Raw genomic sequence first — 15,091 nt, 5'->3', positions numbered from 1 at the left:
AAGGTTCCCCATGGGAGACTGGTTAGCAAGGTTAGATAGAGTCATAGATTCATAGAGTCATAGAGATGTACAGCATGGAAACAGACTCTTCGGTCCAACCTGTCCATACCGACCAGATATCCCAACCTAATCTAGTCCCACTTGCCAGCACCTAGCCCATATCCCTCCAAACCCTCCTATTTATTTACCCATCCAAATGCCTCTTAAATGTTGCAATTGTACCAGCCTCCACCACTTCCTCTGGCAGCTCATTCCATACACGTACCACTCTCTGTGTGAAAAGGTTGTCCCGTAGGTCTCTTTTATATCTTTCCCCTCTCACCCTAAAACTATGCCCTCAAGCTCTGGACTTCCTGACCCCAAAGAAAAGACTTTGTCTATTTACCCCGCATAATTTTGTAAAGCTCTATAAGGTTACCCCTCAGCGTCCAACACTCCAGGGGAAACAGCCCCAGCCTGTTCAACCTCTTCCTATAGCTCAAATCCTCCAGCCTTGTAAGTCTTTTCTGAACCATTTTAAGTTTCACAACATCTTTCTGACAGGAACGAGAGCAGAACTGCACGCAATATTCCAACAGTGGCCTAACCAATGTCTTGTACATCCGCAACATGACCTCCCAACCCCTGTACTCAATACTCTGACCAATAAAGAAAGCATACCAAACGCCTTCTTCACTATCCTATCTACCCGCGACTCCACTTTCAAGGTGCTATGAACCTGCACTCCAAGGTCTCTTTGTTCAGCAACACTCCCTAGGATATTACCATTAAGTATATAAGTCCTGCTAAGATTTGCTTTCCCAAAATGCAGCACCTCACATTTATTTGAATTAAACTCTATCTGCCACTTCTCAGACCATTGGCCCATCTGCTACAGATCCTGTTGTAATCTGAGGTAACCCTCTTCACTGTCCACTACACCTCCAATTTTGGTGTCATCTGCAAACTTACTAACTGTACCTCTTATGCTCGCATCCAAATCATTTATGTAAATGACAAAAAGTAGAGGTCCCAGCACCGATCCTTGTGGCACTCCACTGGTCACAGGCCTCCAGTGTGAAAAACAACCCTCCAAAACCACCCTCTGTCTTCTACCTTTGAGCCAGTTCGGTAGCCAAATGGCTAGTTCTCCCTGTATTCTGTGAAATCTAACCTTGCTCATCAGTCTCCCATGGGGAACCTTGTCGAACGCCTTATTGAACTCCATATAGATCACATCTACTGCTCTGAGGGAATCCAGAGGGACAGGATGTACATGTATTTGGAAAGGCAAGGACCGATTAGGGATAGTCAACATGGCTTTGTGTGTGGGAAATCATGTCTCACAAACTTGATTGAGTTTTTTGAGGAAGTAACAAAGAGGATTGATGAGGGCAGACTGGTAGATATGATCTATATGCATTTCAGTATAAGGCGTTCGACAAGGTTCCCCATGGGAGATTGATTAGCAAGGTTAGATCTCACAAAATACAGGGAGAACTAGCCATTTGGATACATAACTGGCTCAAAGATAGAAGACAGAGGGTGATGGTGGAGGGTAGTTTTTCAGACTGGAGGCCTGTGACCATTGGAGTGCCATAAGGATCGGTTCTGGGTCCTCTACTCTTAGAGTCATAGAGATGTACAATCTATAACTTGCCCACCACCGACATCAGGCTCACTGGTATATAATTCCCTGGCTTGTCCTTACCACCCTTCTTAAACAGTGGCACCACGTTAGCTAACCTCCAGTCTTCCAGCACCTCACCTGTAACTATCGATTAAATAAATATCTCAGCAAGAGGCCCAGCAATCACTTCTCTAGCTTCCCACAGAGTTCTAAGGTACACCTGATCAGGTCCTGGGGATTTATCCACCTTTATGCGTTTCAAGACATCCAGCACTTCCTCCTCTGTAATTTGGACATTTTGCACGGTAACACCATCTATTTCCCTACAGTCTATATCTTTCATATCCTTTTCCACAGTAAATACTGATACAAAATAGTCGTTTAGTATCTCCCCCATTTTCTCCAGCTCCACACAAAGGCCACCTTACTGATCTTTGAGGGGCCCTATTTTCTCCCTAGTTACCCTTTTGTCCTTAACGTATTTGTAAAAACCCTTTTACAATTAAGGATTCTCCTTAATTCTATTTGCCAAAGCTATCTCATGTCCCCCTTTTTCCCTGATTTCCCTCTTATGTATACTCCTACTGTCTTTATACTCTTCTCAGTCTTACAGGATATAGGGAGAACTAGCCATTTGGATATAGAACTGGTTCAAAGGTGGTGGAGGGTTGTTTTTCAGACTGGAAATCTGTGACCAGTGGAGTGCTACAAGGATCAGTGCTGGGTCCATTACTTTTTGTTATTTATATAAATGATTTGGATGTGAGCTTAAGAAGTATAGTTAGTGGAGGTGTAGTGATTACCTCAATTTACAACAGGATCTTGACCAGATGGGCCAATGGGCTGAGAAGCGGCAGATGGTGTTTAATTTAGATAAATGCAAGGTGCTGCTTTTTGAGAAAGCAAACCTTAGCAGGACTTATACACTTAATTGTAAGGTCCTCAGGAGTGTTGCTGAACAAAGAGACCTTGGAGTGCAGGTTCATAGCTTCTTGAAAGTAGTCGTAGGTAGATAGGATAGTGAAGAAGGCGTTTGGTATGCTTTTCTTTATTGGTCAGAGTATTGAGTACAGGAGTTGGGGGTCATGTTGCGGCTGTACAGGACATTGGTTAGGCCATTGTTGGAATATTGCGTGCAATTCTGGTCTCCTTCCTATCGGAAGGATGTTGTGAAACTTGAAAAGGTTCAGAAAGGATTTACAACAATGTTATCAAGGTTGGAGGATTTGAGCTACAGGGAGAGGTTAAATAAGCTAGGGCCGCTTTTCCTGGAGCTTTGGAGGCTGAAGGGTGACCTTGTAGAGGCTTATAAAATCATGAGGGTCATAGATAGGTTAAATAGACAAAGTTTTTTTTCCCTAGAGTTGGAGGGCATAGGTTTAGGGTGAGGGGGGAAAGATATAAAAGAGTCCTCACGAGCAATGTTTTCACGCAGAGGATGGTGCATGTATGGAATGAGCTGCCACAGGAAGTGATAGAGGGTGGTACATTTGCACCATTTAACAAGCATCTGCTTGGGTATATGAATTGGAAAGGTCTGGAGGGCTATGGGCCAGGTGCTGGCAGGTGGGATTAGATTGGGTTGGGGTATCTGGTCAGCATTGACGAGTTAGACCGATGGGTCTATTTCTGTACAGTACATTTCTATGACTCTATGACCTGATCAGGTCCTAGAGATTTATCCACCTTTATGCGTTTCAAGACATCCAGCACTTCCTCCTCTGTAATAAGGACATATTTGAAGATGTCATCATCTATTTCCCCAAGAAGGTTGATATGCAGGTGTAGTAAGCCGTGTGGAAAGCTAATGGCATGCTGGTCTTCTTCTTAGTGAGAAGATTTGAGGGATAGCTTGCTGCAGTGATACTGGGCCTTGGTGAGGCCACACCCTGAGTATTGTGTGCAGTTTTGGTTTTCTAGTATGAGTAAGGACATTCTTATTATTGAGAAAGTCTAGCAAAGGTTCATCAGACGGATTCCCAGGATGGCAGGACTTACATATAAAGAAAAACTGGATTGATTGGGCTTGTACACACTGGAATTTAGAAGAAGGAGGGGGAATCTCATAGAAACATATACAATCCTGATGTATATGTTGATAGGCTGGATATGGGAAGAATGTTCACCATGTTGGGGAAGTTTAGAATTAGAGATTACAGTCTAAGAATAAGGGGTAAGCCATTCAGGACTGAGATGAAGAAGAATTTCTCCACTCAGATAGTTGTGAACAGGAAGCTGTTGGGACCAGTTCATTAGATGTATTTAACAGGGAGCTGGACATGGCCCTTGCAGCTAAAGGGATCAAGGGCTATGGGGAATGGGATATTGAAATTGCATGATCAGCCATGATCATATTGAACGGTGGTACAAGCTTGAAGGGCCAAATGGCCTACTTCTGCAAATATTTTCTATATTTCTGTGTTTCTAAACATCAGAGCCAGACCTTTTGGTTTTGAAATTTGGAAACACTTATGAACATTAATGATGGTTAAATTTTGGAATTTTCTTCTGTAATTGGCAATTGATGATGGATCAATTTTTACCATTAAACTGAAATTCTTTGACTTTGTTACCTAAAAGTGTTAAGACATACGAAGCAAAGACAGATATAGGGTTAGATATAGGTTACAGATCAGTCTTGATCTCATAGAATGGTGGAATTGTTTCAAGGGAATAAATTGATCTACTCTTGTTCTGAAAGTCAGACTGAATAGCTCAAGAGGTAGGAGAGGGAAAAGTATAGAGGCAGATCAACAGACATTATTATTGTCTTTTTATTAATTTGTTACATTTTACCTTACAGTCCTATTCTGAAGAGAAGTGCAGATGCAACAAAATCTTATTTAACAAAATCTGAGCAACTTCTCCGAGTGGATGATCATGATTTCACAATGAGACCTGGATTCGGAGGTAAGAACCAACTACCATCTTTGCCTAAGCTTGCATCTTGTAATTGTAAGACTAATGCATGCAGTTGACATTACCAGTCATAGGTAAGCATAGTTGGATTTTTCAATTAAAAATGCAGTTTGAGTAGTTAATAGATGGATGACCAAACTAACACTTGAGAGTCCATAAAAATTGAAAGCAAGCTGAGTTTGTGTCCCTCAGAGATCGGCTCAACTATGCTTTCAAAGACACCACCTCTGATAAGACCAGCGCCACTATCATACAGTACATTTCAAGATTAGCCTTCATTTCTATAGATGAGGGAAGTCAGAAATTTAAAACAATTTTAAAGCGATTAGGACCCAGTTAATATCCATAGATATTTACATAACATTTAAATAGTACTGTTCAATTTCCTCGATGCTCCACTGAAGGACATGAGATAAAAAGTTATTTTTCTGTTGATAGGTGGCATGGTGCAGTGAACCAGGATTTCCAAATTCCAATGATAATGTCACATGGTTGGGTATAGTTTTGCATTGATTGCTGTCTGTAATCAGCACAGAGCAGCACTCCTGGAGGCTATTAAGTCACCACCCTACATTGGTTACCTGGATGTTAAATGATAGATAAAATCACACCCTCAAATGGTGCATTTTCCCAGATAAGGGCGTCAGTTACACATGCATACAGAAAGTTACATTCTCTGACATTGATATCAGGAAGGGCTTGAACATCATTTATCCGCTTCTGGATTTCTGAGGAACAGCAAAGGTTTGAAGGTATGTGTTAACTCCCATGGTGTCCATAAATTATAAAGGAAATTAAAAAGTCAATTAAGAGCCACTTCAGCCTTCATTTCTAGATTTCACAACCAGGAAACCTGTTCCCCTGAAGCAGCACTGGGGCTGGAAGAGCCTCTTCTTGAAATTGAGAAGCTGGAACGTTTGGATCAGTTACTGTGATGAGCTGCAGACAAGGGTACTGAGAGGCTGCTGTTCGAGATAGTTCTTGGCAGGCAAATGTTAACTTTATGAGTGACACCTCACCTGTGTTGCACTTTCAGTCACTTTCAGCTGCCCTTCCAAGATTTCAACATTCACACAGCCTGGAAACAGCTTTTGCAGCTCTAATTTATATCTGCTGAGGGTAAAAAACAGAGGTCACACCATTGCCGTATCCTTTCCATACAACAAAGGGCAAAGTCACCAAGATGTACATTTTGCAGGCTACACTATAGAGGTTTATAATATCATGAGGGGCATGGATAGGATAAATAGACAAAGTCTTTTCCCTGGGGTGGTGGAGTCAAGAACTAGAGGGCATAGGTTTACAAAGTTAAAAATCACACAACACCAGGTTATAGTCCAACAGGTTTAATTGGAAGCACACTAGTTTTCAGAGCGTTGCTCCTTCATCAGGTGATAGTGGAGGGCTCAATAGTGGAGGGCTTCATCACCTGATGAAGGAGCGATGCTCCAAAAGCTAGTGTGCTTCCAATTAAACCTGTTAGACTATAACCTGGTGTTGTGTGATTTTTAACTTTGTACACCCCAGTCCAACATCGGCATCTCCAAATCATGGCATAGGTTTAGGGCGAGAGGGGAAAGATATAAAAGGAACCTAAGGGGCAATTGTTTCATGCAGAGGGTGGTACGTGTATGGAATGAGCTGCCAAAGGAAGTGGTGGAGGCTGGTACAATTGCAACATTTAAAATACATTTGAATGGGTATATGAATAGGAGGCATTTGAAGGGATATGGGCCAGGTGCTGGCAGGTAGGACTAGATTGGGTTAGGATATCTGGTTGGCATGGACGTGTTGGACCGAAGGGTCTGTTTCTGTGCTGTACATCTCTGTGACTCTATGACACTACATAGATTCCCTAGGGCAGACAACACTGTTATCTGTGTGGCACATGGAATGTTCCTTATTAATACTATAAAAGCCACACAAGCCACACTGATATCAGCTTTCCAAACTAAATCTTCCCTCTAAAAGTTAAATGTTGGTATTTGCTAACAGTAATAAATCACTACCTCAATAAGATTATGTCTTATTAGCACATATTCCAATTAATTATTATTGTATTGGTCTAACAACTTTGATAGGGATTTAAACACACAGCAGTCAGAAAAAAAAACCCTTCATTTTGGAGTAACATTTTCATAATAATCAGTAGACTCTTTCAAAAAGGATTAAAGGAAATACAGTTTTGGCTCACTGGATTAGATTCTGCAGTAATTTATTTGACTTGCCTGAGTGACAGATGGTCTTTCAGATTATTTATTTTTTAAATAAAACAAGTGCATTTGCTTCAAATGAAACATCCCAAAACATTTCTAACGTTACCTTTCTAACGTTACACTTGTCTAATGTTGTCTGGTACACTGAAAGAAACTGCAGTTGATCTTATTTTAAGACAAGCATATACGCTGTTGTCAACACTCATGATTGCTCTCTAGGACTTACTAAAATCAATTTGAAAGCATTCAGTACCCATTTTGTGCCTGGTCTCATTCTGTTATTTTTATGTATTACTATGATTTCTTATTATTTATAGCTCAATAGGAAACATACAGAAGCTTATGAAGCAGCAGATAGAGATAATGCTGAAATTATTATTAATTTTGACAACATTTTACCTCTTGCCTTCTAAAATGGTGCAGTGATTCCCGCAGTCATATTAAAGGGGTCCGCCATTAGGAATTTCTCAGTGTTTCTGCTTTTCGGAGGAATATCTTGATTTACAGTAATACAGTCATCTACTGGTCTTCTGACACGGTCTCCTCTCGGCAACATCATCTGTGAAACTTGGGCCACCTGAACAACACACAGTATTAACATCTCCCTCAGGCTCCCAATAATTCCAGTATCTTTCTGTTGTCAAAGTACTTGTCCAATATCTTGAGTGAACTGTAATTTTTTAGTTAAACATTGAGAAAACTGGAACAATTGGCCTTGACTGTCTCATAAATGCTGTGCTCCTAATGCCCATTCTATCCTTCTTCCTGACCACAGTCACCTTCTTTATCACAAAAATTAGCAAGTTGCGCCTCCATAACACCATCCAGTTAATGTAGTTTGCGGATGATATAACGATAGATAGGAAGGCAAGAGGTGAGGATGGCACAAAGCATCCACAGAGGGATATGGACAGGTTAAGAGAGTGAGTAAAAACTTGGCAGATGAAATATAATGTGGGAAAATGTGAGGTTATGAATTTTGAAAAGCAAGAATAGAAGGGCTGAACATTATTTAACTGAGAAGTCTGCAGAAAACGACAGCGCAGGGATTTGAGAATTCTCGTGCATAAATCACAGAAAGTTAGCATACAAATTCAAAGGATATTAGGGAAGGCAAATGGAATGTTGGCCTTCATTTCAAAGGGAATAGAATATACAGGGAAATAGAGAAATCTTGTTAAACTTATACAAGGCACTAGTCAGACCACAGCTGGAATTCTGTGAACTGTTTTGAGCTCCTTACCTAAAGAAAGTATTGAAAGCAGTTGAGAGAAGGCTCATCCAGGACTGTCTTACAAGGAGAAGTTGAGTACTTTGGGCCTGTACTGATTGGAGTTGACAAGAATTGAAGCATTCAAGATTTTTAAGGAACTTGACAGGGTAAATGTGTGAAGTTGTTTCCCCTTGTGAGAGAGTTTAGGAGTAGGACATAATCATAGAATCAGGGTTCTCACACTTAAGGCAGAAACGTGGAGGAATTTCTTCTCTCGGACGGTAATGACTTTACCACAGAGGACTGTCAGGATGTTAAGTACAGCCATTTCTTCTAGTTGCATTCCTATGTGAACCTAAGCTATACAAAAATCGCCACAATACAACTAACACGTAACATGTTGGCGATGTAATCGCATTATAGCCAACATACATTTTAAAAGTTTGCGTTTTAGAAACAGCCTTCCATATTCACCCAATTGTGTTACAGCCAATTTGCGTTAATGAAAGAGGCATTATAGCAGAAGTGATTGTATATTCAAGGCTAAGGTAAACAGATTTTTAATCTGGAAGGGAATCAATGGATCTGGGGAAAAATCAGCAAAGTGGAGTTGAGGATGATAAAATCAGCCATGTTCTTATTGAATAATGAAGAAGACTTGATGGGCTGAATGGTCTACCTGTGCTCCCAAATTTTATGGTCTCATGGTATTGTGTCGCTTCAATATCCACTGAAACCCTCAATCATACTTTTGTTCTCTCTGGATGCGACTGCCCAAAACTTCCCCAAAACTCTGTTGACTGTCCGGACCAAGTTTTGCTCACACATCCCCCCTATAAAGTTATATGCCTCTGATGTAAAATCAAGTGTAAATCACTTGATGGCCTTGTACCTTCCTACCCCTGTCACCTCCCCCAGCTCTAAACTGCAACCAGCCAAATCCAAGATTGATCTGACTCTCATTTTTTATGCTTATTCTATCCTTTCACCCACCATTGGTGAAATGTGCCTCCAATTGTCCAGGCTCTAAGTTTGTAGAATTCTCCATAACATCCTGTTGTTTCTCTATTCCTCACTTTTCTGAGGCCAGGAAGGAAATGACAAAGTATGTTGAATGGGAAGGAGGTTGATAATTGGGTAGAAACGTCAGGAAAAGAAGACGTGGTATTTCTGCTTCGACGGAGTCAACAAAAAGTGCTTCGATGGCCTTTGGACAATGCCAAAAGAGGCAAGAGGCAGTTAGTCAATTGAAATTCAAGCCAGGGTCAGCAGCAGGAGGAGTAGAAAATCTGAGAAGTAGTGATAAATTGAATTGTGGCCAAATAAATAAGTAGAAGCAAAGGTGACGTAACTAGATAACAGGAAAGGGAGGAGACAGGAGAGGAAGACCCACGAAAAAAGAAGTACAAACAAAGTTTGAAGTTATTCATTAAGTTTGAAGTTATTCATTAGGTCTTGAATGGCAGCCAGAGTACATGGCCAAATGGATACAAAGGGAACTTGGTTAATATGGACATTGTGGAGATTAGAAAATACACCCCTTAGTCATAAATTGACTTTTCCTATTAGTCAAATGGATCATGAAGTTGTTACGCTTAGTACCTTCATATTGTAATACCTAATTAAACAACTTTCTGACCACTGGTATCACTGGATCAACAACCTCACCAAACAAAGGCTGAGAACTGCCACAAAGCTACATCCATTTCCTGACCATAAGTACAACAGAAATGGAGGTAATTCTTTGTCCTAGACTCATCAAACTCAATGCCACATTCAATTGCAAGCTCAACTTCAAACTTCACTCCAGTGTACTGTGAAAAAACAATTTCAATCCCAGCAGTATCACTAGCCTGTGTCCTTAAAATCATTGGAGTCAGCACCAATGCTGTCATCATCTGCAGATTCAGTTTCACCATGTCTCTCCTCCATCAGCTTCCACCACAATAAATTTAATAAATTGTGCTGAGCCCTACCTCCTACTACTATGGCCTACTGCATCCTTTCTCATCTTTAAACCAACGTCAACATCCCAACTCCCTCTAAACCATTGATTTTAAATCCTCACTGGCATTTTGACTTTCTCCATAAACTTACTAATGAAATGTCCTGCAGCTCTACATACCAGCACACATTCTCCAATAATTTGAGTCTGAACAAATTTCCAATTGCCATCTTTCAGTTACATCATGAACATTACAGCCATTAAATCATCAGAGTTAGGTTCTCTCAATTCCCTCCTAATATCTGTGTCTTAGATCTTCTCCAACAACTTCTTCCTGCCTCTTTGATGTTCATCTTGATAATCTCCCAGCAAACATTGCCCAAGTATTGTCTGATGCCTAAAATGTTCTATTTGTAAATTGTAAAAGTTTCGTTGCATTAAAATGGACATTTTTGCCTTTAAATACTAATGTTTGCTTTTGTTCACTTTGGGAAACCTTCAAGGATGGAGGAAAATTTTGCTGGCAATAGGTGAAATCTTCCCAGCCTTGCAAAGATGGCTGGAAGACTGACCCAGGAACAATATCAGAAATGACGGTGTTAGCTTGTTCTCATCTCTGGGTGATCATGCCAAGGAGGGGTTAACTGAGCACCAACTATGTGCCTAGCAGTAGAGTATAGCCAATTAGTTCAATTGAACCACTAGTGAGGGAAGGGTGAGGATTCCATTGGGATCTTCCTGTCTGCAGAGAGAACTCCCTCTGAGTATAAAGCCTGATTAAAGGCACAAATTGATATATACACGAGTACGATCTAATTCCCATTTCAAGAACATGACTGCATGGCGACAAAGACTAGGAATTGAACAGACAAGAATGGAAAGGAGGTGGTGTGCACTAATAATAAGAACAGGATCAGTATATTAGTTAAGGCAGGATCACAGATCAGAAGAACAATGTGTGGAATCTGTTTGAATGGAACTGAGAAACAGTAAGGGGGCAGCAAATTTATAGGCCACCACATAGTAGCGATAGTGTGGGACATGGTATTAATCAGCAGATAAGAGAAACATGCAGTGTAGGTGACACAGTTATCAAGGATAACTTAAATCTGCACATGGGTTGAATAAAGCAGTTAAGCCCAAAAGCAGGGGAGATGTGTTTCTGCAGGGTGTTACGGATGGTTTTCTATGAAGAACCAACTAGAGAACATGCTATTTTAGATCCAATATAATGTAATGAAAAGGAATAAATAATGACCTTCTTGAGAAATAACCTGGGAATGAGTGACCACAGGATAACAGAATTTTATATTAGGTCCAAAAATCTGTTCTGGGTCCTCTTTTCTTTGTCATTTATACAAATGATTTAGATGAGAATATAGAAGGCATAGTCAGTAAGTTTGTGGATGACACCAAAATGAATGGCTTAGTACATAGTGAAGAAGGTTTTCTAAGAATACAAAGGGATTTTGATCAAATGGGTCAATGGGCTGAAAAATGGCAGATGGAGGTTAATTTGGATAAATACAAGGTATTACATTTTAGTAACAGCAAACAAGGGTAGGACTTATACAATGAATGGTCGGGTCTTGGATGTTGTTGTAGAACAGAGGGACCTAGGGTTTCAGGTACATAATTCTTTGAAGTTTGTGTCATATATAGACAGGGTGGTTAAAAAGGCATTTAGCATGTTGCCTTCATTGCTCAGACCTTTGAGTATTGGAGTTGGGAAGTCATGTTGAGGTTGTACAAGAATTGGTGAGGCCTTTTCTGGAGCACTATGTCCAGTTTTGGTTGCCCAGTTATAGGAAGGATATTATTAAACTGGAGAGGGTTCAGAAGAGATTTACCAGGATGTTGCTGAGTGTGGAAGATCCGAGTTATAAAGAAAGCCTGGATAGGCTGGGACGTTTTTCACTGGAGCGCAGGAGGTTGAGAGGTGACCTGAAAGAAGTTTATAAAATAATGAAGGGTATACATATAATTAATGGTAGTTGTCTTTTCCCTAGGATGGGGGATTTCAAGACTGAGGGGCGCATTTTTAAGGTGAGAGGAGAGAGATTTAAAAAAGACATGGGGGCAACCTATTTTAGACAGAGGGTAGTTCTTGTGTGAAATGAACTTCATGAGGAAGTGGTGGATGTAGGTACAATGGCAATGTTTAAAAGACATTTGGATAAGTGCATGATTAGGAAAGGTTTGGAGGGATATGAACCAGGGGCAGGCAGGTGGAACTAATGGTTTGGGATTATATTCGACATGGGCTGGTTGGAGTGAAGAGTCAGTTCCTGTGCTGTACAACTCTATGTCTCTCTGAGGTAGTTCACTCTGAAAGGAAGGTGTTAAATTTGAATAAGGGAAATTATGAAGCCATGAGGCACAAATTGACTGAAGTAGATCGGAAAATAGATTAAAAGGCCCGACTGTACATAGGCAATTGATAATCTTTAAAGAACTATTACATAACTCACAGTAACTATACATTCCTTCAAGATGCAAAATGTCACAAAAGGTCGGTCAGTTGTGGCAAAGGAAGCTCAAGATTGTAAAACATTAAAAGAAAAGGTCTTAAAAGTTCCCAGAAATAGCAGTAATTCTAAGGACTGGGAGATTTATAGAATACAACAAAAAATGTCCAAGAAAAAAATAAAAAGGGAAAATAGAATATGAATGCAATGAAGCAAAACATATAAATAGACAGTACAAGCTTTTATATCAATATGTAAAAAGGAAAGTGGTTAAGTCCATTATAGGCATCATCAGGAGAATTTATAAGGTGGAATACGGAAATGCCAGAGAAGTGAGTTTTTAATGAGTGAGATACCAGGAATTTCCCAGAGATTTCTTAGAGATCTAAGTGGCAAGAGAGAATGAGGAATTGAAGGAACGTTGTACTAGCAAAATGAAAGGGGCTGAAAGTTAATGCATGTTCAAGACCTGAGGATCTTCATCCCAATGTGTTGATGGAAGTGGCTATACAGATCAAAGATACATTGGTAGTCATCTTTGAAAATTCTCAGATTCTGCAGTGATTTCTGTGGATTGGAAGGTAAGCACACTTAAACAGGGAGTGAGAAAGTAAACAGAACTTCAAACCTGTTAGCCTCACCTCAGTAGTGACGTAATTGCTAGAATTTAGAATGCTAGAAAGGATGGATATTTGGACACATGGTTGATAATGACTTGATTGTACATAATCAGCATGTATTTATGAGTGGGCAATCATGTTTGATGAGCTTGTTATAGTTTTTTGACAATGTTACTAATAAAACTAATAAAGGAGAGCCAATGGGTGTAGTATACTTAGAATTCCAGAAATAATGTATTGGTGTGGATAAAATGATTATCTAACAGAGGGTAAAGAGAAAGTAGAAATAAATGGATCATTCTCACATTGGTCAGCTGTGACTAGTGAGGTACTGGAAGGGTCAGTATTTGGGTTTCATCTGTAAACAAAATATATTAATGATTTGGAGTTGGGGAACCAAATGTTATATTTCTAAATTTGCAGATGATACAAAGCTAAGTGGGAATGCGTGTTGTGAGAAATATATAAAGTGGCTTCAGAATAATTTCGACAGGTTTAGTGAATGGGCAAGAACATGGTAGATGAAATACAATGTGGAAAAATGTGAGGTTATCCACTGTGTTATGAGAAACAGATGTACACAATATTTCTTAAATGATGGGAGGTAGGAAAGTGTAGTTGTTCAAAATGTTCTAAGTGGCCTAATCAATAAGCCACTGAAGGCTGATATACAGGTCCAACAAACTATTAGGAAAGCGAATGGAAGGTTAGCCTTTTTTGCAAGAGGACTTGAGCACAGGAATAGCAAAGTGTTGCTTTAATTGTCGAGGAGCTTGGCTAGATCATACCTGAAGTACCATGTGTAGTTTTGGTTTCATCATCTCAAGAAAGATATTATTGCCATAGAAGTCGTCCAGCAAACCTTCACCAGAGTTGTTCCTGCAATGGTGCAATTGCCCTATAAAGACAGATTGGGAAAACTTGGCCTGTAATCTCTTGAGTTTTGAAGAATGAGATGTGATTTAATTGAAATAGACAAAAATCATCAAGGGATAGATAGGATAGATGCAGTTAAGATGTTTCTCCTGGTTTGGGCATCCAGATCCGGGAACACAATTTAACAACAAGAGCAATTGCACTCAGGTATGAGATGAGGAGGAAGTTTTTTACTCAAAGAATTGTGAACCTTTGGAACTCTCTACTGCTGAGGACAATGGAAGTTCTGTCTTTGCATATATTTAAGGTAGAAGTTAATAGATTTCTGATTATCAAGTTTATAGAGGTGGGGTGGGTAAAAGGTATTGAATGGTTTGATCAGCCATGATCATATTGAATGGCAGAACAGGGTCACCAGGCTGAATGAATACAGCAGGCCAGGCAGCATCAGGAGATAGATAAGTTGATGTTTCAGTTGTAACCCTTCTATACCTGAAACGTCAATCTCCACCTCCTGATGTTGCCTGGCTTGCTGCGTTCTTCCAGTCTACCTTGGATTCCAGCATCTGCAGTTTTTTTGTCTCTCACCAGGCTAAATGGCCAATTTGTGTTCCTATGTTCCCATGTATCATTGGAATCTTACACTCTACATATTGCACCCAAGGGTGGGAAGAGATCATTATCCACTTTCTTCTGGAATGTGCCTTTGCTAAGCTGCTCTTTATAAAAGTGTGTTACTTTGTCATGGTCTACCTTAAACATCTCCATGAAACAAGGGACACAGCAAGATCAACAACTACAACTGGAGCATTATCACTCAATAAAAGGTGCTTTTTGGTCTGCCCATTCGTTTTCTAGTGCAAAGAAAGTGTCACTGCACGTTGTTGACTGACACATTACAAGATCCAGGACCAAATGTTGAAGGACGTACTCAACTAAGCTGTTGCAAAGACACAATGTGGAAACACCATTATTTTAGTCTTTCTGTCATGTACATATGCTGAGGGATTGGGAACTGTGAGAATTCACACAAATCCATATGTTTGATTTGAAATTAACATTGTAAATATTGATTGTAATAGTAAATGTAATGAATCATACAGTTTTGGAAGAAACAGAGTTACTTATACTTGCCATAATGTCAATGTTAAATGGTTATGCAAAGTGCTTTCATGAAGTTTATGAAAAAAACGATGTTTTGGAAAAAAGACTGGCCTATACATAT

General features: G+C 39.9%; 1 protein-coding gene across 2 annotated transcripts in view; it reads left to right on the top strand.

Moving 5' to 3' along the window:
- Positions 1 to 15,091, top strand: part of LOC140454648 (gamma-aminobutyric acid receptor subunit rho-1-like) — a 47,635-nt gene that overhangs the window by 17,715 nt on the left and 14,829 nt on the right. For both annotated transcript variants that reach the window (XM_072549572.1, XM_072549565.1), the window contains exon 3: positions 4,413 to 4,519. In XM_072549572.1, coding sequence (XP_072405673.1) covers positions 4,413 to 4,519 — 107 coding nt within the window. The remainder of the gene's footprint in view (positions 1 to 4,412; positions 4,520 to 15,091) is intronic.

Source organism: Chiloscyllium punctatum, chromosome 3 (genome assembly GCF_047496795.1).
Source record: "Chiloscyllium punctatum isolate Juve2018m chromosome 3, sChiPun1.3, whole genome shotgun sequence".
Lineage (NCBI taxonomy): Eukaryota > Metazoa > Chordata > Chondrichthyes > Orectolobiformes > Hemiscylliidae > Chiloscyllium > Chiloscyllium punctatum.
Note: the sequence above shows the minus strand (reverse complement) of the source record. Positions and strands in the feature narration are given on the sequence as shown.